This window comes from Pipra filicauda, unplaced genomic scaffold (assembly GCF_003945595.2).
Source record: "Pipra filicauda isolate LSUMZ 115617 unplaced genomic scaffold, ASM394559v2 scaffold281_size1565311_pilon, whole genome shotgun sequence".
NCBI lineage: Eukaryota > Metazoa > Chordata > Aves > Passeriformes > Pipridae > Pipra > Pipra filicauda.
Genome location: NW_024104400.1, coordinates 174325 through 201838, shown reverse-complemented (window position 1 = coordinate 201838; position 27514 = coordinate 174325). Strand labels below are relative to the sequence as shown.

Genomic DNA, 27514 nt, shown 5'->3' with positions numbered 1-27514 from the left:
TTCCTGCCAGGCTGGAGTGGTTGGTCTGTCCTTTGGTCCCCCAGGACAGGGGACAAGGGCTGCAGCCGTGACTGCAGTCCCAGGGCTTACCCATGTGGACCTGCCTGAGCCTCACTGCTCCATTTTGGGGGCCAGGCTGCTGAGTCCTGCTCCTCTGAGTCTGCAGCTGCCCTCATCAGCACCTGTCCAGGGGGGCAGTGCCCTTCAAGTCAGAACAAAGTGCCAGGAGTGGTGCTGGGCTCTCACTGCAGAGCCACAGAAAGGAGATGTCCCAAATCAAGGGGACAAGAAGGGCCAATTTGGAGTGAGATGTGGCCTCAGTCCATCTTGATGCTCTCCTCCCCTGCAGCCCTGACTCGCTGTGGCCGTGACCACCACTGGAAAGGGGCATTCGGAGCCTCCTTGGCCACCAGGACGGGCTGTGGCCAGTGTCGGGTGAGGCTTGCTCGCCCCAGAGCAGTTCTGAAGCCCCACAGTGGTGCCGAAGTGGCTTATGGGGGTCTCCCCCCCATCCCCCTCCCGGGAGCCCAGCCCTGCTCATCCCAGCCACAACCCGCTGCAGCCTCCTCTGCAGGGCAGAGCAGCTCCCAAAACCCTCCCAGACTTCCAAGACGTTTTCTCTGCCTGCATTTCTCCGAGCCAGCGGTGATTTCAGCATCGGAGGGGCGAGCGCAGCTCCCCAGGCTGCTGGCGTGGGCGGGAAGCGGGATGCTGACCAAGGCTGGATGGTTGGCTCGGCTGCCGGAGGAGGGGGAGCGGAACCGCACCCTCCCCTTAACAGGAACCGTCTGCCGAGCGGCTCAGCGAGAGGTGGATGGATGGATAACGCACGGCTCCCACCAGCCCCGCTCTGGCCGACAGCCGTCCTCGGCAGCGGGCTGACAGCCAGTCCCCGAAAATATGTGCTACAGGCAGCACGGGGGCCAGGACACCCCAACCCTGCTGCCAGTAGCTCCCTTCACTGTTGATGTTCCTGCAAGAAAGGGGCAGCCCTGGCTGGGCTTTGTCACCCTCCATGGTCGCAGTTCCCCCGCAGCCCCCCTGCCCGTGGGCGTGGGGTCCCTGCAGAGCCTGACCGTGCTCAGGGGGACACGCAGGACATCCTGAGAGCTGATATTGAGGATGGCATCTCCAGTTCGTTGCTGCAACCTCTCTTCCTCCCTCTTGGGGTTTTGTTGGGGCCAGGATTCCTGCTTGAATGGACCCAAATCTTGATTCAAAAAGAAGTATTTTCAGCCTTGGGTGGTGTTTTGGAAGGATTCATGTGAGAGCTGATCTGGTGACCTTGCTCAGGAGCTGGGCTGTGGCCCTCAGGGGCAGTAGGTCCCTTGGGACAGCAGGTCCTCGGGACCCTCCATCACCCAGTAAGAAGTGCATGGAAGCACAAGGGAATACGGCCGCCGCTGTCCCCTCACAGCCTCACAGACCCCTGGTGTTCCTGATTCCTCCTGCCTGGGCCAGTCCCTGCAGAGTGAGCTTAGAAGAAACCCCACAAGTACCAGTGTTCCTGGCTCCTCTTAGGAAGCACTTACAGCATCACATTGGCTGGGAATATGGCAGCACTTACGGACCAGGAACATGGATTGGCTTCAACTATGTGTCTCCTTGGAGCTTGCGTCATCCTAAAGCAGCGTGCAGGATGCGTTCACCTCCATGTGGAAGCAAGAGCTGGAGTGTGCCTTGGCAGCCAGTTCTCCAGCTGCAGGGAGCTCCGTGGTGCTCAGAAGAAGCAGAGGTGGGAGTGCAGGATGGTTCCCCGTGGCACCTGCGCAAGTTATCCGTGCAGCGAGGTACCAGTGGCTGGGGGGGTACCAGTGCCAGGTGACCCCTGGCAGGGGAGGAAACCAGCAGTCCCTTGGGGACAGGTACCCAGCTCTCAGCACAGTCTGTGCTCACCGGGTGCCCAGTGCTGTGCCCTCTGGCCATGCCCATTTCCCCGCGGGCGCTGGCACAGGGCTGGCCACACGCTGGCCCCTGCGCGTGCACGGGAGCCGCCCGCTGCCAGCACAAAGCCTGGATTGAGTGGGAGCTGGCATGGCACCGAACGGGCCGAGGATGCTGGCGAGGAGAATCGGCTCTTCTTCTCCTCACCCGTGCCAGCGGGGTCTGCCACTCTCCTCCTGCACTCGTGCCTGGCAGCGAGGCCGGCCACCCGCCTCGGGCACTGGGATGCTTCTGGCAGGGGATCAGGCTGGCACCTCGGGCAGTGGTGAACGCGTGGCTCTGGGTAAGTACCTGCCAGCACGCAGGGTGACCGTCCTCTGCCTGTCCACCAGAGCCTGACCCGATGCAGGTGCCAGCCTGGCACGGTGCAGTGTCTGGCAGCTGGTCACAGCTCCGGGAGCCAGCGTGGAGCTGCATGGCATGGGGAGACTGAGCGTGGTGGGCAGTACGGAGAGCGGGAGAGGGTCATTACTCCTTGAGTTAATTAATGGCAGCAGATCAAAGCAGCCAGGGAACAAGGTAACTCCCCCCGTTACCCAGACAGTGGCTGTGGGCAGCCATTTCCCTCCCTTCCTGGCACCTCAAGTCACCAGCTGCATCCATATGGAGCAGCATGGCCACGCTGTGAGCTTGGATCCTGGCTCAGTATCCCCATGGCCAGGCAGGAGGATGGGAACAGCAGGGCACGCCACATCCCCAGTGCGGGGCAAACCCCGCTCACACACCTGTGCTTGTGTGTCCATATGGGTCTGAGTGTGTATACACATGCCTGTTCCAGAGGTGGGGACTCCTGGGCATGCTGAGGGTGCTGTCAGAGCTCCCAGAGGGGTGTTCCCTAGGTTGTCTTGTGCTTGCTCCGTGCACCATGGAACCAGGGGATCTCTGCTGCTATTGGGTCAGCCTTGAGAGCCACCTGCCCCTGTGGCAAGATTCTGCTCCGATGCTTTCCCATCCCTCACAGCTGGCTGCTGCAGCCATGGCTGCCTGATGCCAGCACCTCTCCACTGGACAGGGCTTGTCCGTCACCATCTCACCATTGCCACCTGGGGGGTTTTCACGTGGCTCCGTCCTACAAGCAGGGGGAGCAGATCCCCCTTTGCAGATCCAGAATGGGGGTGCACCCTTGTCCAGATCATGACGAGGTTCCGGCTGGCCCCCGGGTGTTCTCCTCCCCGCAGCTGCAGCCGGCAGCCTCCCGGGTGGTCCCGGCTGTCAGGCAGCGTGTGGGCTGTCGAGGCCACCTGCAAGGGGCTGCCTGTGTGGGACCAGCTCCCTTCCTGCCGCGCTGGGACCCCGGCCAAGGGCGGGGGGGGATGGACAGCCGCCCTCCCTGGCGGCCGTGGGGTGCTGCCAGCCTCGGGAGCCCTTCACCTGGCTGCCTGATCCCTGTTAATTACAGGAGGGGCAGTTCACACTGCCCACAGCAGCCACACGGGCTGGCACAGCCCACAGCACAGGTGGCGATGCCATCTCCTCCGCAGGGGTCCCACCAATCGCATCCCTTTCGCGGCTCCCGGACCCGCTGGAAGGATGCCAGCTGGCAGGATGCTCCGTCGCCGCTCCATCTCCATGGCTCCGGCACCCGCAGCAGGGACGTGTAGCTATATCTTTAAGAAGGGCCTGGGCTGGGGTGGGAGAAGCGTTTCCATCCAGCCTTTCTCCAGAAACCTGGATCGAGTTAGCGCAAGCGAGCGATTGCCGGAGTTGGCGCTGTGGCCGTTCCCCGCTCCGGCCGGGGCAGACGCCAGTCCGCCCCGTGGGCAGCCATAGGGACTCAGAGCAGCGGGTGAGGTGCAGGGCAGCTGCCGTTCCCCATGGCCTCGGGCCCTGCGGGGAGAAGAAGAGGAGGAGGCAGAGTTAGGTAAGTAGAAGTTTTTTTCCTCTCCCGCCTGTGGGACTCGCTGCCCTGCTCCGGGAGGGCCTGGCCGGGAGTGGTGGGTGCATGACATACGAAGGGCACCCACCGGAGGTGGGTGCAGGCAGCAGGCAGCCCCAGGGCTGGCAGAGCTGCCTGCTCAGCTCCTGGCTCCTGCCACATGCAGTGGGGATGGTGGGATGGGAACAGCTGGGTGCCCATCTCCCCTCGTGTGTGGGCTTACAGGTGGAACACACCGATGGTGGCAGCAGGCAGAGCCCCAGAGGGAGGGTAGGGGTGCAGTGCCCTCTGCCCCCTGGCAGTGCCCGTGCCCAGCCCAAGGACTGGATGTGTCCCTCCTCTTTCCTTCCCCCCCCCCGACTTGGGCTGGGGCAGGAATTATCCCCAGAGAATATCCCCGGGGACCCCACTGCAAGGAAAGTGCCTGGTCTGCCCCTGCACTGCTGAGGACACAGGGGCTGAGGGATCCAGTGGTCTTGGAGGGAGATGCCAGTGTCACCCCTGGCATCCCACATCTCCCATGAGTGGCTCATAAATGACACGAACTAGCGAAGGTACCACGGCAGGGGGTGGCAGCCTGGCTCCCTGCTGTTCTCTGGCACAGCTGTTTTGGGGGGCGTTCAGAGGAAGCTCTGCATGGCTGGGGGCGTGGAGGCAGGTTGAGGAGTGATCAGGGCTGCGGAGTCCCTGCGTCCGCTGAGCCTGACCCCACAAATGGCTTCACGCCAAGCTCTCACACTGCCAGGGATGTAGCAGAGCCAGGTGACTGCATTCTCCAGCACTGGGCACACTGGGAGCATGGAGGGCAACACTGGCAGTGCCCGTCCCGAGCATGGGCAGGACAGTCAGGCCCCAGTGCAGCTCCCGGGACACAGAGCAAGGAAATATGTTGGTGCACTGAAGGAATCCCAGGAATGCAGAGCCTGGAGGGGACTCGAGGTGGCACAAAGGTGTCATGGCAGCTCCAGCCCAGTTTTTCAGTCCTGCACTCAGATCCACTGCCAGCACCAGGTCTCGAGGGGCAGCTTGGGCGTCACCTTCAGAGGGGCAAGCCAAGGGGTTGCGGAGCTCGGTGTCCCAGCTCTGCCCCGCAGCTCAGCTGGGACCCCTCTGGTGGCTGTACTCGTTCTGCTGGGATGACAACACAGCCCTGGGAGTGACGGTGCGGGGCTGAGAGCCTGCTCCCTGGCCCTGGCCTGGCCAGCCCCGAGCCATTCTTCTCCAATGAGCTCATCTGTCTCACTGGTTGTGAGCTTTAACATGGTCTCTTGGACAGAAAATAACCAGCTCGGCCACTTAGTGACTGTTTATGGCTTCTTCATAGCTGGGTTCTCTGCCAGGAGAGGGGCTGCTCTGGGAACAGAGAGTGAAGCCACGCCTGTGCTTGGGCCAGACAGTGCCATGGCGCTGGCACTTCCCTGCTCAGTGCCTGCAGCTGGGCCAGGCACGTGGGGTGCGCTCGGCCACTTGTACCCTCCTGCCCTTTGGGCCTGGCACAGTGAGCCCAGTGTCCTAGGTGGGCAACCTGGAGCTGTCTGGGCTCCCAGGAACCGTGTGGCCAGGACAGTGCAAGCAGCCACATGTGCCCACGGGGCTCAAGGAGGACCTGGGTCTGGGGCTGCCCCACACCAGGTGACAAGTCCCGAGTGATGGGGACTTGCCCAGCTCCCTGGGGCAGGGTGTAGGACAAAGGTCCCACTGTTGAATTGTGGCCCCATGACCCGCGAGTGGAGCTGTTTGCAGAGGGGCTGCTGCCTGGGCATCATGTGTCTGGGCTTGGCAGGGGCTTGGGGGAGCAGCAGAAAGTATTTTCTTGATGGAATTTCTGCAAACCAGCCCCCGCTCGCCCCGGTCCTTCGCCTTCCCAGGGAGCGTGGAGGCTGGGTGAGGTGGGTGGGAGCCAGCCTGCACTGCCCACAGCCCCAGGACCACCCGGGTCCCTCTGAGCCGTGCAGCCCAGCCCTGGCACGGGGGCACGGCGCGGGCACTGGGGTGTCACCACAGGGCCCCCCGCACTGCTGCGGCTGTCACACCCACCTGCTCCCACATCAGTCACACAAACCGCTCCTTGCGCCAAGTACTGATCCAATTTGTGGCTGTTTCCATAACAACCTCCCAGCACTTTCTGGTCCTTTCTGTTGCTACACAGATGCCGAGATCCAGTGTGTCAGGGATGCTCCGTCCCAGGACACAGTTGCTGGGCTGAGCCATCCTGATCCCTCATGGCTCCCGGGGGTGAAGGGCTGCGAGTGCAGGAGGCCTGGGTATGCTGGGCAGGTTTCCCCACCCTGGGAAGGGCTTTTTTCCCCATCAGAAGGATATGGTGAGAGGAAGGAGCCCAAGGGCAGTAGCTGATTCCAGCGTCCAGCCCTATCCTGGTGGGGGCCCCTGCGTGCAGCTCAGCCTTGTGCAGTCATGGTACTGTCTAGGACACTCAATGCCAGGAATGGGGACCTTGGAGGTGCTGGGAGATAAGGCACCCTCCTGCTTTTCCTACCTGATACCTTGTCAGCCCCATGCCTGGCTCTTGCAGCGTCCTGTGGCTCTCACACAGGGTTCCTGATGGGACCCAGCTCCAAAGCTCTCCCCACACCTCCTCTCTCCCACTGTGCACAGCTCCAGCTGCTCTCAGAGATGGCCTCTACCTCCTGGCAGAGGTCTCTGACCCCTTGCCTCCATCCATCCCCTGCTCAGCCACCCACCCCACAGGGCCAGCATTGGGACCCCCACCCAGGCTCAGCCCCAGCCCCAACACCCTGGGATGCCCAGCCCCAGGACCTCCCACACAGCCCCATCGCCCCGGGGGCTGCCCAGCCCTAGGACTCCCAACCCAGTGCAGTCACCCTGATATCCCCACACTATTGCTCCGAGGGTGCCCAGCCCTGGTACCTTCCCACCGTCACCCTGGTATCCCACATCCCCATCTCCCCGGGAGTTGCCCAGCCCCGGTGTCACCCCCATCCCCATCTCTCCGGGGCTTGCCCAGCCCCAGTGTCACCCCCATCCCCATTGCCCCAGGGGGTGCCCAGCGCCGGTGCCTCCCATCCCCATCCCCTTGGTCCTCCGCAGCCCCAAAAGCCCCCACATCACTCCGGGGGCACCCAGCCCCTCTGCACCCCATCCCCATCACCCCGGTACTCCCCATCCCCGCGCCGCCCACGCCCGGCCCCCGCAGCCGCCGCCATTGGGCGCCCGTTCGGCTCCGAGGGGGCGGCGAGGCGGGGGCCGCTGCGGGTGCCGGTGCCGCCCGGCTCGGCTCAGCTCGGCTCGGAGCGGCGCGGAGCGGAGCGATGCGGCCCGGCCCGGCCCGGCCCCGCGGCTCCTCCCCGCGCGGCGCGGCGGGCCCGGCGGGGGGCGGCCGGGGGGCGGCCCGGGGGCGGCGGCGCGCGGAGCCCGGGCCGGGCGGCGGCGGAGGATGGGCAACGCGCAGCGGAAGGGGCCGCGCAGCCAGCGGCGGGGCAGGATGCGCTCGGCAACAGGTACCGGCACGGGCGGGGCGGGACCGGACCCGCGCCCCCCGCCGCCCCCCACCACGAGCACCGCGACCCGCGGACTGCGGCGGCGGGGAGGGGGCGGCTCAGGCTCGGCTCGGGCTGGCGCTCGGCACCCCTCGCTCCCCCGCTCCCGCGCTCTCCGGTGGGTCGCTTGGAGGACACGGGCAGAGGTCACCCCGGCCGAGGCTTGGCCTCCTGGCGGGAACGGCGTGGGATGGGGGCTGGCGGTGGGGCACCACCGCGGTCCCCCGGCGTGTGGGACAGGTGCTCCCCGAGGAGCCGGCCGCGGGTTGCGGGGAGCCAGCCCCAAGCAGTGGGCAACCAGCTATAACGACAGGGAGCCATCCCTAGGCAGCGGGGAGCCAGCTCTGAGCGGTGGGGAACCAGCCCCAAGGTGTGGAGGCTCCCCCCAGGCAATGGGGAGCCAGCCCTGGGCACGGGCATCCAGCCCCAGGGCATGGGGTGCCAGCCCTGGCAACGGGGAGCTCCTGCACTTGCTGTCCCCGGAGCTGCCCCCCCTCAGGCAGCAAGCCCAGTGCCTGTGTAGCCCCCGCACCCCAGCTCCCTTCTCCCACGCATCGCAGAGGTAGTGGGTGTCTGGGGGTTCTCATACCACAAACGATCTTGGGGAGGCGGACAGCCTTTCAGCTCCACAGGGAGTATGTTGTGGGGGAAGCAAAGGGTACAGAGGGTTTGCTCGGAGCTGGGAGTGGGCAGCGAGGGCAGGTGCCCTCTGAGGAAGCTGGGTCAGACAAGCAGGACCTGTCCGGTCACTCCTTTGTCCCCACCTAGCTAGCCCAGGCAGTTCAGCAACCCTTCCCAGACACTCTCCAGCTCTCCTCCCAGCCCAGCTCCTGGGAATGCCAGAAGAGCTGGGAGCTGGGGTCTGCCCTGGCTCCTGGCGCCAGGCCCGTCAGAGTCCTGGAGCCCTGGAGTGCAGCGTGCCAGGCCCTGCTGGCTCTAGCTCCTGCTGCCCTTTCCCTGCCTGCTGGCTTGGGAGCAGGACACAGTGGAATGGGCAAAGACAGGGAGCTGCCAGTCCTGGGAGAGACCTCAGGAAGATTGCTTAGAAACTGCAGGAAAATGAGGACTGGTTGTCACAGCGCAAGTGACTGTCACAGCTTAATAATCAGCGGGCAGAGGGGGTGGCAGCACAGCCTGACGCTGTCTAATTTTGCAACCGCTGTTGTAGCGGTGGGTGCGAAGCTCTGAAACGGGGCACAAGAGCTGCGGGTTGCACAGAAGGGGATCAGGAGGGATGCTGAGCCGTGGGTTGGAGGAGTGAGGGATGCTGAGCTGTGAGGAATGAGGGATGTGGTACCTGGACCACGGGATGCTGGCCTGCTCCCTGCCTGTCCCTCCCACCCAGTGCTGCTGTAGCTCCGAGGGGGTCTGGAGCTAATCGTACCGGAGCTAATCACACTTCATTATCATCAAAGGAATTCTTGGAGCTGTGGGAAGGGCCCAAGGGGGGTTGCGGGGCCAGCCCCTGCACCTGAGCTGGTTCATCTCTGTCCTCAGGCGCAGGTCACCCTGGAGATCTCCAGCAGATCTCCCTCTGGTGCCTGGCCTCTCTGGGGAGACCTGTGCCTGGCTGTTGGAAGCAGGAAGGAATGGGATTTGGCACTGGATAGCTTGAAACTCGTCTTGTGTAAAGCTGGGGCAAATGCTTGGGTGCTGCTGGGGCTTCTGGGACCTCAGTGGCTGGGGCATTCCTGAGCAGCTCCATGCAGGCTTCTTTGTTGAGAGGCGGTGGCAGGTCCAGGCTGGAGCTTATCTGCCAAGGGGAGGGAACTGAGGCTCCATAAGGAGCAGCCCTGTGGTGGGTCTGAGTCACTGGTGGGGTGGGATGTGCCAGCAGGAGAGCAGGGCCAGGACCCACTGTACTGGGATGCACCTTGTCTAACCTCAGGCAGGGTCATCCTTCTGCCCTGTGCACAGGAGAGTGTGCAGAGGGGCCTTACTCTGCATTGGGGATCCAGAATCCAGACTTCCTCAGGGCCTGTGAGGCTGGGAATGGCTGGATCAGTCTGGGGCAAGTGACCCCTCGCTCTGCCCTCTTGGCCAGTACTCATCTCTGTAGCTCCTGTGGCACTGGTGGGGGCTCACAGCCACCTGCACCCTTTCTTCATGTGCCAGAGGAACCAAGTGGGCCGAGCCACAGCCACTGGCTTGTGTGCACAGTAGCGTTTGGAGGGGCCTCTTGGAGCAGGCAGCATGCTCGTGGGCTGCTGACACTACTGTGATGAGTTTTTGGGTCTCTGCCTCGTGGGCTGGTGGGCTGGGAGGCAGCTCTCCAGTTACTGCATCTGTCTTTACTGGCGCTACATCTGTGGGATGGGGTCCCAGAGAAGCCATGGCCATGGGGGCAGGTCTCCTTGTCCCCCCATCCATCATAGCCATGTGCCTGGTTTGCCAGTGGGAAATGAGCTCTGCTGGTATCTGCCATCCGTCACCCATCCCGACATTTCGGTCTGCGGCATCGCTGGGTGCCTGGCACAGGAGGGGTGGCACCAGCCCCTGGCAAGGCACATGCTCCACATGCTGCTCCTATGGCTCCAAAGCCTCTTCCTGCAGGAAACCAGGGCTTGGGGCTGCATTCCCGGGTCTGCCACAGCCCTGGCTCCCAGGGACCTTCATCCTCTGGGAGAAGCCAGCTCAGCTTTACAAAGCCCTGGGGCACCGGGAAAGTGGTCCCCGAGGAGCCTTTGCTCCAGGCTTTGGAAGGCGCCGAAGTGAGAGGAAGCTCTGGCAGCTCCCAGGGCAAAGCCAGTTGGATCCAGAAGGACCCCTGGTTTTGTTAGCTATAAGGACTGGGAGGCTGGGGGGCAGTGGCTCAGCCGGGCCAGGGGGCAGCATCAGGCTCCGGGTGCTGGTTTCCAGGTGAGGATGCTTGCAGCTGCTCCATGTAGGAACGATTGTGCTCTGTCAGGAGGACAAGCCCCCATGCACTGTGTCCCCCCAGGGACCCACCACCTCTTTTGGATGGTGCCGGTTGCTGCTCCAGCCATGGCTGGAGATGTTTAGTCTCTGTGACGGTGACGGGCTGTGCAGAGCCACGGTCCCTCTGCCATCCCTCCCCGGGGAAGGAAGAGGGGCCGGGGCCGGGACAATGGGTTGTGGCGCTGACTCAAACAACCAGTTCCTGGTCGCTTCCTTTCCCCGCCGGAGCTGGGGCGGCGGGGACGCAGGGGAAGCTCAGTGCTCTCAGACTGGTTTTGAGGCAGCAGCTCCCGGGCGGCCGGAGGGAGCAGCCTCCCCTGGCGCCCGCAGCCATGGCCAAGGTGGAGTGGCTCCTGGCACCCTGGCACCGGGCAGGTAAGGTGGGCAGCAGGGCAGGGCTGGGGAGGGCAGTGGGGCGGTGGGGTCGGCAGGCACTGCTCGCTCTGCAGGGCAGGACCCGGGGCTGGGGGCAGCCGTTGGGCACAGATCCTCTAGAGGCCATGCAATAGCCCCAGGGTCAGTGCTGCCCAGCAGTATCAGTCTTGTCCCGCCTTCCCCAGCCTGACCTGGAGTATGTCCCTGTCCCTTTTAAATCCTTCTGCCGTTCCCCACCCAGCCTGGTGGGGTGTCTTTGCTCTGACAAAGCAAGAGAAAGATGGAGACTCTTAGCCCGCATGTCCCACTGAGCACTCCTCAGTCCTGTGGGGATAGATCCTGCCTGTCTCTGTGGCACTGTGCCCTCCTGGCAGCTCCCACATGCTGGTGGTAGCAGGACTGAGGACTGTGGGTCAACACAAACATCACAGCCACTCAGGACCCTCAATTCTGTGACTGCTATCTCTTGTGCTGTGGCTGATTTCAGGTCTCAGGCCCCTTTGTCCCGGGGCCTCTGGCCACATTCCCCTCTCAGGCGACTTCCTCGCATTGTCCCAGTCCCGCAGAGTGTAAAACCAGCCAGGCACAGGGGAAGCAGCGCTTTCCTGGAAGCACCCCTCTGGAAGCAGCCTCTCTGGCACAGGCAGCCTGCCCGCCGGGCAGAGTGGTGAGCACTGCCTGGGCATCCATGTGCCACCAAATAGTCCTGGCCAGGCTGGAGACATCACTGTAGGAAGGCTGGCAGGCAGCTGGCCATGGCCACCCTGTGCCTGGCAGTGCCCTTGGCTGTGATGCAGTGATGCCAGGGTGACAGGACTGGCTGGGGCTGACAGGTTGTCTTGTCAGGTTTCCTGAGGCTCTCAGGAAAGATTTGTGTCTGGATTTTTGCTGGGAAGCATGAGAGAGTGAGGGTCACAGTATGAGGAGGATGCCAGGCTGCCAGGGAGGTGTGGCGGGACTGGAAGAGGGCTCCAAGGGCTGGTCTTGCTGCCCATGGTGGAGGGCTTGGTGCAGGGATCTGGGTCCAGCCAGGCTCTGGAGCTCCAGCCCCCACCCCAGTGCTGCTGCTCCACCCTCGGGAGCAGTGGATCTCGGCGCCTTGGCAGGGAGCAGCCTGAGTCCACCTTGGCCAGTCACGGTCCCAGGCCAAGCCCTGCTGCCAGCGCGGCTGCAGGCAGTTCCCATCCCCACGGCACAGGTGGATGGCACACCAAGCTCCTCCTGGACAAGCCTCATCAGCCAAATCTTCCTGCAGCACATGCACCTCCCCTCCCGCCAAAACTCCCTGACCGGGGCCCATCTTGTGCTGCTGGGACCAAATGTACCCAGGGCAGAGTGTCCTAGCACACTGTTAACTCCGAGCCCTACTGATGCACAGTGATGTTATTGACTGTTTTGCTGCTATTGGTTTTCATAGAAACCTCTCACATAATCCAACATTCTCCCCATGAGCTGAGGGACCCCCACAGCTGCCAAACCCACCCCTCTGCTGCCAGCAACTTCTGCAGCACCCTTATCTCCCATCAGTACAAAAATCAGCTGATTTCATGTTAAACAGGGAGCATGGAAGAGCCAAAAGCCTCCAGCAGATCTGGTGTGTCAAGACAGTGTCATTCCTCAGTGCCTGCAGTCCTGCTGGGCACCTCTGCAGGAGCACATGGATGTGCTGAGCAGAGCAACACCAGGGTCCCAGTATGGCCACACTGGAGGGTTGGGCATGGGCACCCCAGAAAGGCTTCTAGTTCTTCTGGGCTCAACCACCAGTGGGTCAGACATCTGTGCAGGTGGCTCTGCCTCACCAGGGGCTCGGAGCTGTGCCACCAGAGATGTGATGGAGGGACAGTGTCCTGGGGAGGGTTGGATTTGGACAGGGCACAGTCTGTTGGCTGTCCCAACAAGGGCTCGTCCTGAGCACGGTGTGTGTGAGCACTTGCCTGGTGAGCACTACTGCCTTGTCACACCAAGCCTGGGGGTGTCAGTGGGGTGTTACTTTGGGACATCGTTCAGACCTGGGTGGGCATCCGGCCCCGGAGCTACCGTGCACACGGATGCCGCTCCACATCCCGCAGGGAGCTGGCCCGGCGGGTCCGGTTCGGTGGGGGGTGAGCTTGGGACAGGAGGCGTTTCTGCGTCCGCTGCCAGCTCCCACTGTTTGCTCTTTTCCCTTCCTCTCCGCTTGCCGTGGAGCAGCATGAGTTTGGCTGCATACCACGGGAATGTCACCAAGCCGCACGCGTTGGCAGTGAGCAGTCTGGTGCTGGCGGCGGGTCGCGGCGCTTGCTTGTAGCCAGCGGTACAAGGTACCGGCACTGTGGCACAGCGGCTCCGGACGGTGGGTTGAGGAGCTGTCAGGATCAGTCTCGGCCCCCAGGTTCACCACCCTCGCCCTCTGGCGTGCTCGGTGCTCCGGACCGGCGGCGCTTGCCGCTGTGCCCGTATCCGTTGCCATGGCTGCTCTGCTGATGGCGCATCGCCCGCTGCTGCCATTACATCATTCCTGCCATAGCTCCGCGCTGGCAGAGAGGGTCCGAGCAGCTCCAGCCGCTCCAGCCGCGTCCCCAGACTCTCCTGTGCGTGGGGAGCGAGCCTGAGAGGGAAAAGTTTGGTGGTGAATTTGAGCGAGAGGCGCCGTCTCACGGGAGCTTCAGCCTGGATTGAAACAGCTCCGATGGCACTGTCAAATATCTCCCTGTGGATTCGGGATGCCTGGGCTGTGGGTGAGTAGGGATGCTGGTGTGGAGCGGCGGTGACTCGGGAAGTGCTGAGGGGCTGGGGGTCCTGCAGGGATACTTTTTCTGCAGGAGAGGGTGCAGTTCAGCTTCCCTTAAAGCAAACTCCCCTGGAATTCAACCCTGGTCCTTGTGTACCTGCCATGGCCACAACACCCCAAGCCTGGACACTGGCTCACACTGAGCAGGACTCTGAGGCTGCAGCATCCGTTGCAGCTGATGGTGCTGGCTCTCTGGGAACATCCCAGATGGATGCTGTCTGTGCCCATGTCCATCTGCAGGCAGAGCAGGGGATGCTGCCTGCTCCTCTGCACAAGCCCTGGGGTCAGAAGGGGGACCTAGTGCCAGCAGGGAGCGAGGTGAACCTCCCTACCAGCTGTGCCTCAGTTTCCCTCAACAGTGAGACTGGGCAGACTCAGGTCAAGACTGAGGGTGGTGGGATGGAGCTGTCTCTCTGGCTCTGCTCTCCTGGGATGCCATTCACCTCCCACAGGCATTTGCCACAGGGATGGGACTCCTCAGAGGAATTTTGTGTTCTGAGCCTGCCACCGATAAGTGTGGCAGGACATCGGCTCAGCTCAGCTGGACCATTCCCACCAGTGTCCTACCACTGGACACTCCTGCTTGGCTGAGGTGTCCCATGTCTGTGGATGGGGGTGGCAGATGGGCTTCCATGGACACTCCAAACCTGCCCTTGTGCTGATCCTGCACCAGGCTGCTCTCAAATACTGCCCATCCCTTGGGAGCACTGGTGACAGCGCTGCTGGATCAGGGCTGCTGGCTCCTCGTTCCCCATCGCTGAGCTGCTGCGTGGTGCCGGGCTCTGAGTGCTGCTTCCAGAACACCCTCGGAGTGGCTGCTCCCAAAACACCTTCGGAGTGGCTGCTCCCAGGGAGCCAAAGCCAAAGCCTCAGTGCTGCTCACTCTGGCATGGAGCTGCCCTTGCGGTGCAAGCTTTGGGCACCTGGGTGCCAGGACAATGCTTGGCTCAACCATCCTTGCCCCCACCTCTTCTCCTCCCCAGCTGGGGAGATGGACCCCATGATACCCACGCCTCAGCAATGCCAGCACCTCAGCAACGCCTGCACCGCTGGCTGTGCCAGCTCAGGGCTGCGCTGCCTCACTCACGGTCCCAAACTAGTGCGTGTTGGCAAAGAGGGGGAAGCTCTGTGGGACAGGAACCCCTGTCGCTGCCCGTTCCCCCTTTGCCTGGCCGAGGCTGCCCTCGCTGCAGGGCAGGGTGCTGGGCCCCTCCCTCTCTGGGTGCTGCCACACTTCCGCCACACCCAGGGCGGCCCCCAGTTTCGGCACCGCGGTTTGCCCACGTGGTCGGCACGCGGGGGTGGGTGCTGGGGGTGCCCCGGCGGCAGGGCCGAGGTGCAGAGGTGAGCTCCTCTACTCTGGGGAGGGCGGCGGGAGCTCGGGCACGTGGAGGGGGCAGCGGGGGGCTGTGCTTTGCGTGTCCCCAAGTCCTGGTGGGACGCCATGTAACTGTTTTGGGGGTGGCAGGGGTAGTGGGGGTGGCTGTGGGGGGTGTGTAGGCAGAAGGTGAGGAGCATCAGCTGTGCCAAGGCCGAAGGCTGGGGCTGTGCGAGCTGTGCAGAGGGGTGCAGCAAGCCAGGATGTGGGGTGCACCCTTGGGGTGCGCTCAGAAATAGGGAGGCAGAAGTGGATCCCCAGCCTTGCCAAAGACAGCAGATTGGGGGGCTGGGGTCTTCAGAGGTGAAGGTGTGGTCCCTGTCCCCGACCATGTGGGTCAGGTTTTTGGGGAGATGCCCAACCCTGCCTTGTGCCCAGCACACACATGCACACATGCGCCCCAACACCTCTTGGTTGATATGGAAACGAGTCAAATTATTTAGAGGAGAAAGAAGGAAAGAAAAAAAAAAGGAAAAAAACCTGGTGTTAAGGCCCGTCGTTATGGAAACACAAATTATAAAAGTAACTAGGCTGGGGACGTGGCACCTTGCTTCGGGGTGCCGGGTGTTGTGCGGGTTCCATCAGCTGGGGGAAGGGTGGGCAAGAGGGCACCCAGGGGCAGGAGGGTACTGTAGACAGGAGGGCATCTAGGGGTAGGATGGTACCATGGCCAAGAGGGCCCAGTAGGCAGAAGGGCATTTGGGGGCAGGAGGGCACTGTGGGCAGGAGGGCATCCAGGGACAGCAGGGTGGATGCTCGTGATGCAGTGCAGGTGAGCTGGGGGCATGGCAGCCCGACCACCACAGGCAGAGGGGAACGTGGCTTGTGCTGGGGGTCCCAGCCCCTGGGAAGGGCTGTTCCCCTTCCCAGGTGAGTGGGATCGCTGGTACTGCCTTGGCTGGGATCTGGCACAGAGCAGGGTTTGGCAGTGGGACAGTAGCATGTTCCTGGGGATGGGCATTCTGCAGCACCACGCTGTGGGTGGCAGAGGAGAACTGTTGGTCATATGCTGGTAATTGGAGCACCTCAACTTGATGGAGATGGGACCAGGGACCAGGCAGCACTAAATCCCCAGGGATGAGACTCTGGCCATCCATATCCCTGTGTAAAGCTCACAGAGACTCGCTCTGTGCCTGGCCGGGGCGTGGATGTCCTCAGAGGCAGCGTGCCAGTGGTGGCACTCCCTTGGCTCTGTGCTGGGTAGCAAACCCACATCCGCTCAGAGTGGCAGTGCTGGGGCTGCAGCGTTCCCATGGCAAAGCCTGTTTGCTGGAGCAGTGCTCAGCTCCCCACTGGGCCAGCTCACCAGCAAGCCCAGATCCTTCTCCCACGAACTTTTCCACCGATAAGGGTGTTTCAGAGGGTCTGGGCAGTCCCATGGAGCTTTCCTTCCGTGGAGAGGTTGAGGGGTGTCCACACGGGGACAGGGCACATAACCCCCAAGCTCCCTGAACCCAGGGCGATGGAAGCGATAGGTCCCCTTGATCCCCCCTTTCAGTTGCAACTTCTGCTCCTCTACAGCCGGGATGTTGCTCCACCAGAGTATGCAGCGTTTCCTGTGCCCGGGTGCGGCTGGCACGGGTGGCAGGGCTGGCTTCCTTCCCCAATTTTACCCAGCTCCCTTCTTGGCAGCCCAACAGGGCAGTGTCCAGCCCCCAAAGTGGTAGCAGTGATGGGGGTTGGTCCCAGCGGGCAGCAGCCTGCCAGGGTGGGACACAGCCAGATCCCAGTCCCTGTGTTCCTGCAGAGGTAGGGTGGGATGAGCGCTGTGCCGGTGCGGTGTTATCCAGTGGCAGCACCTGCAGGGAAGCTGCCCACCTGCCTGCCTCTGACCGTGCTCTCTCCCACCTGCAGCCACTTCTAACCTGGACCTTGAGAGCAAGAAAGCCGCCCCTGGCAAGCTGCCATGGCAGCAGCCTGTGAACGTCTTCCTGGCGGCCGGGCGCCCACCGGGCATGGAGCAGCTGCACCAGGAGGCCCAGCTCAACCTCCAGAGCTTGCTGCAAGGTAGCGGGGAGAGGGGCCAGGGTGGGCTGGGTGAGGGTGGTGCATGGGTGCTGCCCTGGCTACATGATCCCCATGAAACAGTGAGCTTATCTCCCATGCCCGTGTCCGAGCCGCTCCTCGGACCTCACTGGGCTGCAGAACCCGAGGGTTCCCAGCCTCCGGTAGCTCCTCACTGTTCTCTGCTCCCAAATCACTACTGCAAGTGCCAAAGCAACTGAGGCCAGGACTACCTGCTGGGGCTACTGAGGCCACGGGAGTCACCAGGTCACCCACAAGCCCAACCACAGCGCAGTTCTGCTCACGAGGGCCTCAGGGACCTGCCACCAATCTGCCTAACTGGATCAGCGTGGCCAGTGGTTTTGTTTTCTTCCAATCTCTGGCCCAGGCCGTCACGCGGCCCTGGCTCCGATGCTCCGCAGGCATCGATGAGATCAGCAGCCCAGCCATCCCCCAGCTTGTAATCTCATTAAGTCAGCCTGAGCAGCCCTGCTTTCCACCAGTCCACAGCCACTAGCATTAATTAGCTCAACAATTACAGGATGAGGACACACTGAGTTCCTGGCTGTCCCCAGTGGGGCTCTGCTTCCCAGCAGGACCCACCACATCCCCTGGCAGGCCCCTGGGAGGAGTGGGGCCAGCTGCTGGAATCTTTGTGTTGCTTCAGCCTCCCCCCAGACCCTCCTTGGGATCTCCCTTCCCCAGCTTCTGAGCTACCTGTCCTGAGCAGGGATGGCCAGCCAGGCTGGGGACAGCCAGAGGGGCCAGTTACCCCTCTCTTTGCGTGCCCCCTGCCACAGGAGCCGATAGCCAGAGCAGGGTCCCAGCTGTCGTTTTTCTTGCAGAGGAGTATGAGGAGCAGTACACCGAGAGCAGAGTCACTGGGCAGACCTTCCGCACCGCTGGTCACCCCGACACCCCCCCTGAACCGTCACCCCGACCCCCACCTGCCAAGCGTCTTGAGTTCGTGCTTATGGTGAGTGCTGGGGTATGGGGGTGGGCAGCGAGCCCCCATTTGTGTCCCATCCTTGTCCCTTTGGTGGCTGACGTGCCTTTCCCTCCCTTTTCCCCTGCAGCCCCCGAGCCGGCGAACTGCTGAAGAGGAGAGCACCAGTAGCACCCCCCTCAGCGCTCGCCCCCCTGATGCCTCCCTGAGCCTCCCCACCAGCCCGGACAAGCAGCCCCCCTGGCCCAGGGCCTTCCCCCTGCCCCCCGTGGAGGAGAAGCAGTGGCACCAGCCTGGCTCCATCCAGACCAACATTGTCCCCATTAATGTCTCGGGTAGGGTAGCACCCCTTGGCACAACAGGGGGGACGCAGGGTGAGGGCAGAGATGTGCCCCAGCAGCCTGCTGGGGTGGGGTATGGGGTGGTGGGAGGGGGCTGGGATTGCGAGCTGTGTCCCTGTGGGTCAGGTGGGCACCAGGGCAGAGAGGGGACAGCAGGACCATGACGGCACCCATCATTCCCAGCCATCTCTCATGCCATCCACAACTTTGTGCGTCTGGCCCACCGGCCATGCTTCTGGCAGATCTCACATCCCTCTTGTGCTGCCCAGCCAGCCAGGTCCATTGTCACCTGGGCTCTTGTCACACACCATGCACCCAGCCTGTCTCACCTTTGTCACCTGTCTGTCCGTCTGTTTGTCCTCTTGGGGCTGCAGCTCCCAGCAGTGCGGTCCTGCCTGGTCCTTGCAGACACAGCTGCCATGCTCTGCCCCAGGTCAGACTCTGGGGCTGGTGGCTGGGTGAGGTGCCCCTTCTGAAGGGCAGAGGTGTCTGTCCGCCCTTTCCCTCCATCGTGAAGAGCTGTGCTGGGGCCACACTGGTCCCTTTCCTCTCTGTGCTTCATGTCCACATGCCCAGTGTGGCTCAGCGCTGTGGTGCAGGGTCCAGCTTCACCAGTGCCTGTCATGCAGCAAGGGTCCAGTCTCAGCAGCTCTCCATCCATCCCACCTCCATCTGCAGCATCTCCTCACTCACCTCACATGGCTCACACCGTCCTGCCATCCCACGCTCCAGCCTGTGTCACCATTCCAGGCTGGGGACACGCAGGGGACATGGGTGATGGAGGGGGCAGAGCCCCCGCCCTGGCAGCGGCTCCCAGCACCGCGGTGTACCGCTGTTTGTTTTGGCTACAGGGCAGCACTTTGCTAGGCTCGCGAGTGCTCGTCACTCCCTGTTTAACACAGAGACCGCGATGAACCCAAAGTCCACCCTGCGGCGTAGACGGACCATTATTGGATTCCCTAACCTGTCCCTGCGAGACCAAGGTGACGGCAAGAACCACGCAGGCAGCACCCAGGCAGGGCTGGCACCCCCCAGAGCTGCCCTGATGGGGGGGCAGAGTCACTGGCATGGCACTGGGGACAGCCCCTTCACCCCGAGTCATAATCCTGAGACAGGAGTCACCCAGCCTTGGCCTCAGCAGCTCTGGCCCTGCACCCACCTTCCCCTGTGTGGGCAGACCCTGTGCACAGGGTGCCAGGGCTGTGGGGCACACCCCTGCCCAGGTCTTTGCTGGGGCTGGCGAGCTGGCTGCACCAGTGCTGAGGGTGTGTGTGGCTGAGGGAGCCTGCAGTGCTCCTGGGCTGGCGTTGGACCCACGGGGACAGCAGCCACCGTGGCTCAAGGGCTCTGTCCTGCTGTCCCCTATGGAAGGTGTAGAAAAATCAGAGCCAGCCTCTCCTTGGAGGCAACTAGGGACAGGGGGAACCATGGCACCAGCTGCTCCAAGGCAGTTATCACTGAGTAGGAGGAAGGTTTCTCCCCATGACAGCAGTCAGACCATCAACAGGTTGTCACGGCTCCTCCCTTGGAGGAGTTAGACTCAGCCCACCACAACCTTGAGAATCCTGGTCTGCTGGGGGTGCTTGGAGCAGGGTCCCCATCTCCTTCCCCATCCCAGCTGTGCTGAGGTAGCACTGAGAGCCACCCCAGGGTTCCCGGGTCCTTCCCCATCCCAGGTGTGCTGTGATGGTGTGGCACTGTGAGCCACCATGTCCCTCCCTGTCCCAGCTGGCGATGCCTAGCCTGGCTCCTCTTGGTCTCCATCTGTGTCCCCACCATCGAGCAGCACCGCAGCAGCACTTTGGTTGCTGTGGGGCTGATGATCCCATGGGTAGAGCCTCCTGCCATGGCTGCTGAGTTGTCCATGGCACATCCAAGATAACAGATCCCAGCTCGAGGTTTAGCCCTGCTGGGTTATGGCCATGCTGATATAGATGGGAGGAGAGAACCTGGTAACAGGGTGACAACCCCTTCCCCCCACCTGCCCAAACATGTTTCATGCCTAGGCAGAGATGCAGCCCTGAGACTGGCCACAGGACCAGTCCTGGCCCCTGGCATGCAGGGCAGGATTGTGACCCTGAGAGTGAGGCAGGACGATGCTCACCAGGCTGTGTCTCTCCTCGCAGGCAGTGCCAACGGCCCCACATCCAGCAAACACGCGCCCATCGCCGAGTCCCTCTCCTGCAGCTTTGTGCCTGAAGCCACAAGTGGGGGGACGGCACCCCAGGAGATCGGCTCCCGCCAGCCCCTCTCGGCCCCGCTGAGGAAGACCTTCAGTGACCTCGGGGCCCGCTGCTGCCAGCCACCTGCTGCCATGGATGGGGCAGCCACCCCCTGTGCCAGCACCTGCAACGGGATGCAGGGCACCCCTTTCTCCCCACCCTGGAGCGCCCTGGGCTACGGGAGCCCCCCCAGCCCCACCACCGGCCTGGGAAAGGGGCCCACCTGCACCTCACCAGGTGGCTCCATCCCATCGCCCGGCCCAGGCTCACCCGCTGCTGCCACCCCCTCCTTCTTCATCGCCACGGAAGAACGCATGGGCAGCAACGGGCCCAGCTTCTTCTCCGGCCCAGTGCCTGCTTCCCCCCTCACCTCTGGGTGCATCCAAGAAGCCAAGGGGAACTTCTTGCCGGGAAGCCGAGAGGAGCTGGCGCCGGCGGCAGGGCCGATGCGGCTGGAGGTGGAGCGGGCAGGGTGCCGGTTCCGTGAGCGGTCACTGTCGGTGCCCACGGACTCGGGGTCCCTCTGCTCCATGGACATTGCGTACGCTGAGACCCGGCGGGGCAGCGCCAACTACGCCCTGGGCTACCCCAGCGCCAGCTCCGAGGGCAGCACCAGCACTGACAACATCTCACTGGGGCTGGAGCCCGAGGGCCAGCGGCGGCGGCGCTCCAAGAGCATCTCCCTGAAGAAGGCCAAGAAGAAGCCCTCGCCGCCCACGCGCAGCGTCTCCCTGATCAAAGAGGGGCAGGACGATGACACGGGGCTCGCTGCAGCGCTGCCCAAGGATCAGCGGCCCAAGAGCCTATGCATCCCACCAGAGCTCCAGGGCCACCGTTTGGTGCATGCTGACCCTCAGGGGAGTGCAGGGAGGGAGCCTGACAGCACAGCTGCCCCCCACCAGTGGCATCTCGCAGACTGGAAGGGTGGCAGTGATCCCTACCGATCCCTCTCCAGCTCAAGCACAACCACGGGGACCACAGCCATCGAGTGCGCCAAGACACGGGGCAGCTCCGAGTCCCTTGTGTCCCCTTCCGTCTCCAGGGCCACAACACCCTCCCAGCTCTCTGCTGAGGCAGACCTGAAGACCTCCTCTCCAGGCAGGCCCACGGGACTGATGTCCCCATCCAGCGGGTACTCCAGTCAGTCAGAGACCCCAACCCCAACCGTCCCCACCTCTGCCATACTCGGACACTCCCCGCACCAGGTGCGGGTGAGGCCACTGGTCCCTGAAAGGAAGTCCTCACTGCCCCCCATATCCCCCATGGAGAGGAGCCCCAAGGGCAGGCTGTCCTTTGACCTCCCCATGACTCCACCTGCCCACCTCGACCTCTCAGGGCTGAAGATCTCCCTAAAGGGGAAGACGAAGGTCAGCAGGCACCACTCCGACTCCACCTTTGGCACCAAGCTGGCCCAGAAGACCAGTCCCATCATGCCCATCATGCCAGTGGTGACACAATCTGACCTCCAGTCTGTCCGCCTCCGCTCCATCAGCCGCTCAGAGCCAGAGGACAATGCCGACGGCTCGGAGCATGTGGAGGAGCCAGCGCGTGGCCCCTGCCCGGGGCCAGAGAGGAAGGTGAAGCCGCCTGTGGCAGAGAAGCCACCTCTGGCCAAGCGCCCTCCATGCATCCTGCCCAAACCCCCAGCTCTGCGGGAGGAGGGTCCCCTGTCCTCCATGTCCCCACCAGGCACTGCTGCAAAGGAGAAAGTGCTGCCACAGGACGGCTTCGTGGTGCTGCGGAGAGGGGAGCTGAGGAGGGGTCTGGGGGAGCCCCCCTTGTCCCTGACCCCGGCAGGACCCCGGCGGCTCTCACAGGGCAGCCTGGAGGAGCTGCAGCCAGAGCGGAGCAGTGCCGCCAACAGGGAGAGGAGGAAGGCCAAGGTGCCACCACCGGTGCCCAAAAAGCCCAGCGTGCTGTACCTGCCGCTCATGCCAGCCCCAGCACAGCTGGGAGCCAGCATGGGGGACCCACCACCCACCCCCAGCCCCATCATCACCCTGGACGCTGACCCCACCTGCTGCGACCCCGACGCTGAGGATCCGCCATCCCCCAAGGCTGTGGGCACCGTGCAAGCCAGCGACCCTGCCTCGGAGCAAGGTGAGGGGCTCCCCATCCCTATGGTGGGATCACCCTGGGGACAGGGGTGTCCCTCCGTGCTGCGAAGGGGCTCACTGCCATCTTCTCCTGCCCGCCCACAGGCAGCTCAGCAGAGGCCAGCACAGAGGAGAAGAGCTTTGCCAGCGACAAGACAGCCGAGTCCATTGTGGAGGAGGATGATGAGGTGTTCACGACATCCCGCACCACAGAGGATCTCTTCACAGTGATCCACAGGTAAGGCTGGTGCATGGCACTGGGGGGGCACAGCCCCTGTACCCACTGCATCCTGCCACAGTCACAGCACCGGGCGCAGCGTTCCCCCCACCACAACACCTCAATTTTCCTTGATGGGCTGTACCAGCCCAGCTGGTACTGTCTTGAGTGCTTCACAGCACAGCCAGGCTGGGTCACCAGTTTGCAGGGGTGGGTCCAGGTTGGTCCTGCCATGAGCATGACCTGCCAGGCTTGTGTTGTCACCTTGCCCCAGTGAAGCAGGCACAGGCAGCTCTGGGCACCGCTGTGCCCCTTGCTGTGGGACTTCACCCCAGTCCAGGGCTGCTCCCACCCATGTCCCTTTGGTGCCTAGGTCGAAGAGGAAGGTCTTGGGCAGGAAAGAACCTGGTGATACCTTCAGCAGCCGACCCACCTCCCACTCACCTGTAAAGACTTCAGGCTCCCCGACCAGTGAGTCCCCAGCAGCAGTGGGCAGCAGCGGGAAGTCTTCCAGCAGGAACGAGGATTTTAAAGCCCTGCTTCAAAAGAAGAGCAGCAAAACCAGCCCCGGTACCCGGCCATCTGCCGCTGAACTGCTCAAGACCACAAACCCACTGGCCCGGAGGGTCATCACAGAGTTCGCCCCCGAGCTGGACAGTGCAAACAGCCCCAGAAGCCAGCCCTGACCACGCAGGGGCCCCTCCAGCCGGAGGGGTGGTGATGGCTGTGGAGGGAGTGCTGTGAGGGGCTGTTCTGGCTGCCAGGGGCCCCTGTGTCCTGCCAGGGGTTCTGCTTCTGTTTCTTACTTGGAGAGCTGCTGGCAGAGAGGCAGCAGCTAGAGCCCAAGCCCCCATGTCTCTGGGCCCTTCCCACAAGGGAAGAGGCATCACGGTGGCTGGGACTGGCCCCGGTTGAGCCAGCTCCTGGGATTGAAGATGCCCACCCAGGAAGCAGAGTGGGACCACAGCCCCTGGCGTCACCCCGTGCCTGCAGCAAAGCAGCTTGAGACTTTGGTCCCTTCGGCATGTGGTACTTTAAACAGCTTTTCTAATGCACAGTGGTGGTGATGTTTGATTCTCTTCCCTTTGACATTGTACCTTGAGTTTCCCATGCAGAGATCCGCTGGTTGAGTTCGGCTGGACACACAGATGCACTTTGGAAAGACGCCAGGGGTTCAGCTGGATCTGTGGTTGCTTTTGAAGAGTCACAGGAGGTTCACCCTCATCTTCCCAAGCACCCTCCCTGCCACACGGGGAACTGGCACCCGGCGTCTGCGGCCAGCGCCACCACCTCAAGCCAAAACCCCACCCCTCGAAAGCCCCCAAAATGCTGCATTTTGGAGCTCCTCAGCTCTCAGTCCAAAAGCAAACCCCGGGGTCACCCCCACTGCCAGCCCCACCAGCTGCACCATACAGAGGTTCCAGCAGTTGCCCCACTCCCCACCAGCTCCCTGCACCAGGGGCCCTGCACCTGGCTGCTGACTGCAGGTGACAGGAATGCGGGGGGCCTTGCACCACAGGAAGGAAATGGGAAGGAAGTTCATCCCCAGCTCTGCCACCCTAAACCTAATGGACCCTGCAACAGCTTCTCCTGCTGCCCCAGCTACCGGAGATCCTGGGATGCTACTGAGGTGGTGGCTTGAATCCAGGCGGTTGTCACCTGAGCCACCTCCCCAGTGACTCCCGGGGTTCCTTTCAGGGTTGCCCACTGCTCACCACCTGCCCAGTGATCCCTGGGTTCCCCCAGGATTGCTCACCGCTCACCTTGCCCGCCAGCTGCTGGGGAGCTAAGCAAGGCCAAGCAGGACACACAGCACCAGGGCACGTGCACAGGAGGGTTTGCACGTCCCTGGATGGGATTTCTCCCACTCACCACCAGCTGCTTCTTCTTGGCCTGGCTCCAGCATGGGAGCTTCAGCTGCCAGTGACAGAGGCCGTGGTGAGGGGCAGCAGGGCAGGGACAGCCACTGGGACCAGGGCAGGGTGGGGAGGAAAAGCCAGCTCCAAACATGAGCACGGCCACGCACCCGGAGCAACAGGAAGGGCCAGGCTGCGGCTGACAAGGAAACGGGGTGTTTAGGGAAATTTCCGCTTTATTTCTGCACACTCCAGCCCTTCTGTGCCGGGGGAGCAGTGGTGTAGGTCTGGGTGGCAGTGAGGCACCAAGGCAGCCCTTCAGCTGCTGCTCCGAGGGGCCAGGCTCTGGACCCCGGGGAGCACAGCCTGGGCAAACACCTCCCTGTGCTCACCCTCACACTGGATCTGACCACACAAGGGCTCCAGTTGGTTCCCCTCCCCTCCCTCCCAGTACTTGCCCATTACTTCCTTCCCTCTCCCATGGCTGCAGATTTAAGCCTGTAATTAAGATCCAGGCTGAGAAACTCAGGAAAAAAAAAAAGAAAAAGCCCACAAAAAAAAGCTCTAATGAATGTCCACACTTTGCCCCCATCCTGTGGCCCCGCCCGGTGGCACAGCTCTGACACGGGATGGGGCCGGAGCAGGGATTGGGAAGCTCTGGGGACGGGTACATTTTGCACATGACTGCTCAGGAAACCAGAGATGGAGCCGGCAAAGGGGGCTGGGGGCAAGCATGGGGCAGGGACCCCCTTGCAATACCCCCAGCATTGCTGGTAGCCGGAGTGGCTGATGCTGCTGCGGAGAAATGTCTGGATGGGCCAGGGTGGATCTTGGCTGCTGGGCCAGGGGTCGACTGTGGAACAGAGACTGGCCATGGAATGGAGACAGGCTGTTGGATGGAGATCAGCCGTGGGATGGAAAATGGCCATGGGATGGAGATCCTCATTTTCGTGGCCAGAGGAATGGGCTGTTCCTGGCTGAGTGCTCGTCCCTGGCCACTCGCTCCCTGCTCCCTCTGGCTGCGGCTGTCCCACTGGGAAGGCAGTGGGGTCCCGGGAAGAGCCCGGCCGACGGGACAGCCCTGCCCCGGGGCAGGGGCCGCCAAGGTGCCAACTATGGAATGTTGTACTTTTTATCTCGCCAGCTTGGTAAAGTGCTCCCTGCTGCCTGTGTGTGCCTGTGCTTCCTGGGGCTGCCGAGGGGCGCGGGGTGGGGAAAGGGGGGGCAACGCCATGAACACCCCTCGGGTGGCCCGAGGGGACACCGGTCCCACCCGCGGGGTCTCTCACGGTGTCTGCAACACACTCGTGTGTCCCCAGTGGTTTTGGGAGGGGGCGCAGGGACACTGGGGGGTGTTGGGGACAGGCCGCGGTGGGGGCTGGGGATGGTGTGAGGGGCTGGGGATGGACTTTTTTTTCCCGGGGGCAGGTGGGATGGGTGAGGGGACAGCTCAGTGTGCCAGGGACAGCCCCGGCATTGGGGGTCTGGGGACACGCCAGGGTGGGTGCTGGGAACGGCGGGGGTGGTGGCGGGGGTGGACTTGGGGCTCTGGGGGCAACCCTGGGCGGTGGGGACAGCCCGGAGCGCGCACGGGGGACATGCCGGGGTGGGCGCTGGGGACGGCGCCGGGAGCGGCCGTGGGGGCACGGGCAGGGCGGGGCCCTGGCGGAGGGGCGGGGCCCTGGCGGAGGGGCGGGGCCCTGGCGGAGGGGCGGGGCCCTGGCGGAGGGGCGGGGCCCTGGCGGAGGGGCGGGGCCCTGGCGGAGGGGCGGGGCCTGGCGGGGCGGGGCCTGGCGGAGGGGCGGGGCCCTGGCGGAGGGGCGGGGCCCTGGCGGAGGGGCGGGCCCTGGCGGGCGGCGGAGGGGCGGGGCCGAAGGGAAAGGCGGTGGAAAGGCAGGCGGCAAAGCCGGCAAGGGTGAGGGGGCCGGGGCGGCACCGGGACGGGCCGCGGGGGGGAGCGGGGCGACACGGGGACGGGACAGGTGGGGCACTGGGGCCGCCGGGAGCCGGGGCGACACCGGGACGGGACGGGTGCGGGACCGGGGCCACACCGGGACGGGACGGGTGCGGGACCGGGGCCGGTCTCAGGGCGCTCCGTTCACAGGCGGCGACAGCGGCGGCAGCAGCAGCGAGGGCAAAGCGCAGGGCCCGAAGGGAGGCGGCAGCTCCGTGAAGGTGAGCGCGGGGGCCGGGCGGTGCGGGGGTGTTTTCCCCGCTCCTCCCCAGCACCCGGGCGCTCGTCCCGCTCGCCACAACCCCGCTCCGCTCTCCCTCCCAGGTCCGGCACATCCTGTGCGAGAAGCACGGCCGGGCCATGGAGGCCATGGAGAAGCTGAAGTCCGGGCAGCGCTTCAGCGAGGTGGCGGCGCAGTACAGCGAGGACAAGGCCAGGCAAGGGGTGGGTGCCGCACCCGGGGCAGGGCAGGGTGGCCGGGCAGCGCCTGCGGGAGCCCGGGCCCTGCTCGTCACCGCTGCCAGCACAGACAGCCGTCCTGTCCCACGGCCACGTCGCCCACCCTCCCTGCACTGAGAGTCTCAAAGCTTAACCCCGGTGGTTCCTTCCTGCAGGGGGACCTGGGCTGGATGAGCAGAGGCTCCATGGTGGGACCATTCCAGGAGGCAGCGTTTGCCCTGCCTGTGAGCAGCATGGACAAGCCTGTGTACACAGACCCTCCGGTCAAGACCAAGTTCGGGTACCACATTATCATGGTGGAGGGCAAGAAATAAAATGTGAATGACCGTGACCTTGTTGACTGCTTGAATCCCAAGAGCTTGCCAGACACCTTGGCCTTGGAGCAAGTCAGGCACAACCAGCAGCATGCCTGGAGGCTGTCCCTGCCGCCGTGCTGGCAGAGCAGGGCCCTGCCTAGAGAGGTAAAGTGTCCCTGGAAAGGGTGAAACAAGAGCCTTTTGCAGTTGTTGAAGTCTGTGTTGTGTGGCAGGCTGGCCTCATGCTTCTCCCATTGTGGAGACAGTGGTCTGTTAGCAGAAAAGCTCAGGCTTTTATCTTACAACAGAAATGATGCAGAAAGGGACAGAGGGGTCCCCAGGG

General features: G+C 63.5%; 2 protein-coding genes across 5 annotated transcripts; both read left to right on the top strand.

The window, feature by feature from the left end:
* The first annotated feature begins 773 nt into the window (after positions 1–773).
* NHSL2 (NHS like 2) lies at positions 774–25632 on the top strand. 4 transcript variants are annotated; one of them, XM_039382693.1, is made up of 8 exons: positions 775–1735; positions 16635–16787; positions 17630–17760; positions 17861–18065; positions 18923–19054; positions 20198–22393; positions 22495–22627; positions 22980–25632. In XM_039382693.1, the coding sequence occupies exons 1-8, from the start codon at positions 1654–1656 to the stop codon at positions 23290–23292; spliced, it is 3345 nt and encodes a 1114-aa protein (XP_039238627.1). In that variant the 5' UTR covers positions 775–1653; the 3' UTR covers positions 23293–25632. The 4 variants fall into 4 exon arrangements, with proteins under 4 accessions (XP_039238628.1, XP_039238627.1, XP_027592772.2 ...); XM_027736971.2 differs by lacking the exon at positions 775–1735 and adding an exon at positions 7221–7299; XM_027736973.2 differs by lacking the exon at positions 775–1735 and adding an exon at positions 10765–13349.
* Positions 23631–27206, top strand: PIN4 (peptidylprolyl cis/trans isomerase, NIMA-interacting 4). Its single transcript, XM_039382717.1, has 5 exons — positions 23631–23635; positions 26040–26377; positions 26567–26637; positions 26741–26860; positions 27031–27206. Exons 1-5 carry the CDS (start codon positions 23631–23633, stop codon positions 27187–27189), a joined length of 693 nt encoding a protein of 230 aa, XP_039238651.1. The 3' UTR covers positions 27190–27206.
* Positions 27207–27514: the final 308 nt, after the last annotated feature.

Bases quoted from the DNA above. Each gene is read 5' to 3' on its own strand.
- NHSL2 (XM_039382693.1), top strand. From the start codon at position 1,654: ATGTGGAAGCAAGAGCTGGAGTGTGCCTTGGCAGCCAGTTCTCCAGCT. The intron at 19,055-20,197 runs GTGACGGCAAGA...CTCTCCTCGCAG, and splicing joins CCTGTCCCTGCGAGACCAAG to GCAGTGCCAACGGCCCCACA. The intron at 22,394-22,494 runs GTGAGGGGCTCC...GCCCGCCCACAG, and splicing joins CGACCCTGCCTCGGAGCAAG to GCAGCTCAGCAGAGGCCAGC.
- PIN4 (XM_039382717.1), top strand. The intron at 26,378-26,566 runs GTGAGGGGGCCG...CTCCGTTCACAG, and splicing joins AGGCGGCAAAGCCGGCAAGG to GCGGCGACAGCGGCGGCAGC. The intron at 26,861-27,030 runs GTGGGTGCCGCA...TCCTTCCTGCAG, and splicing joins AGGACAAGGCCAGGCAAGGG to GGGGACCTGGGCTGGATGAG.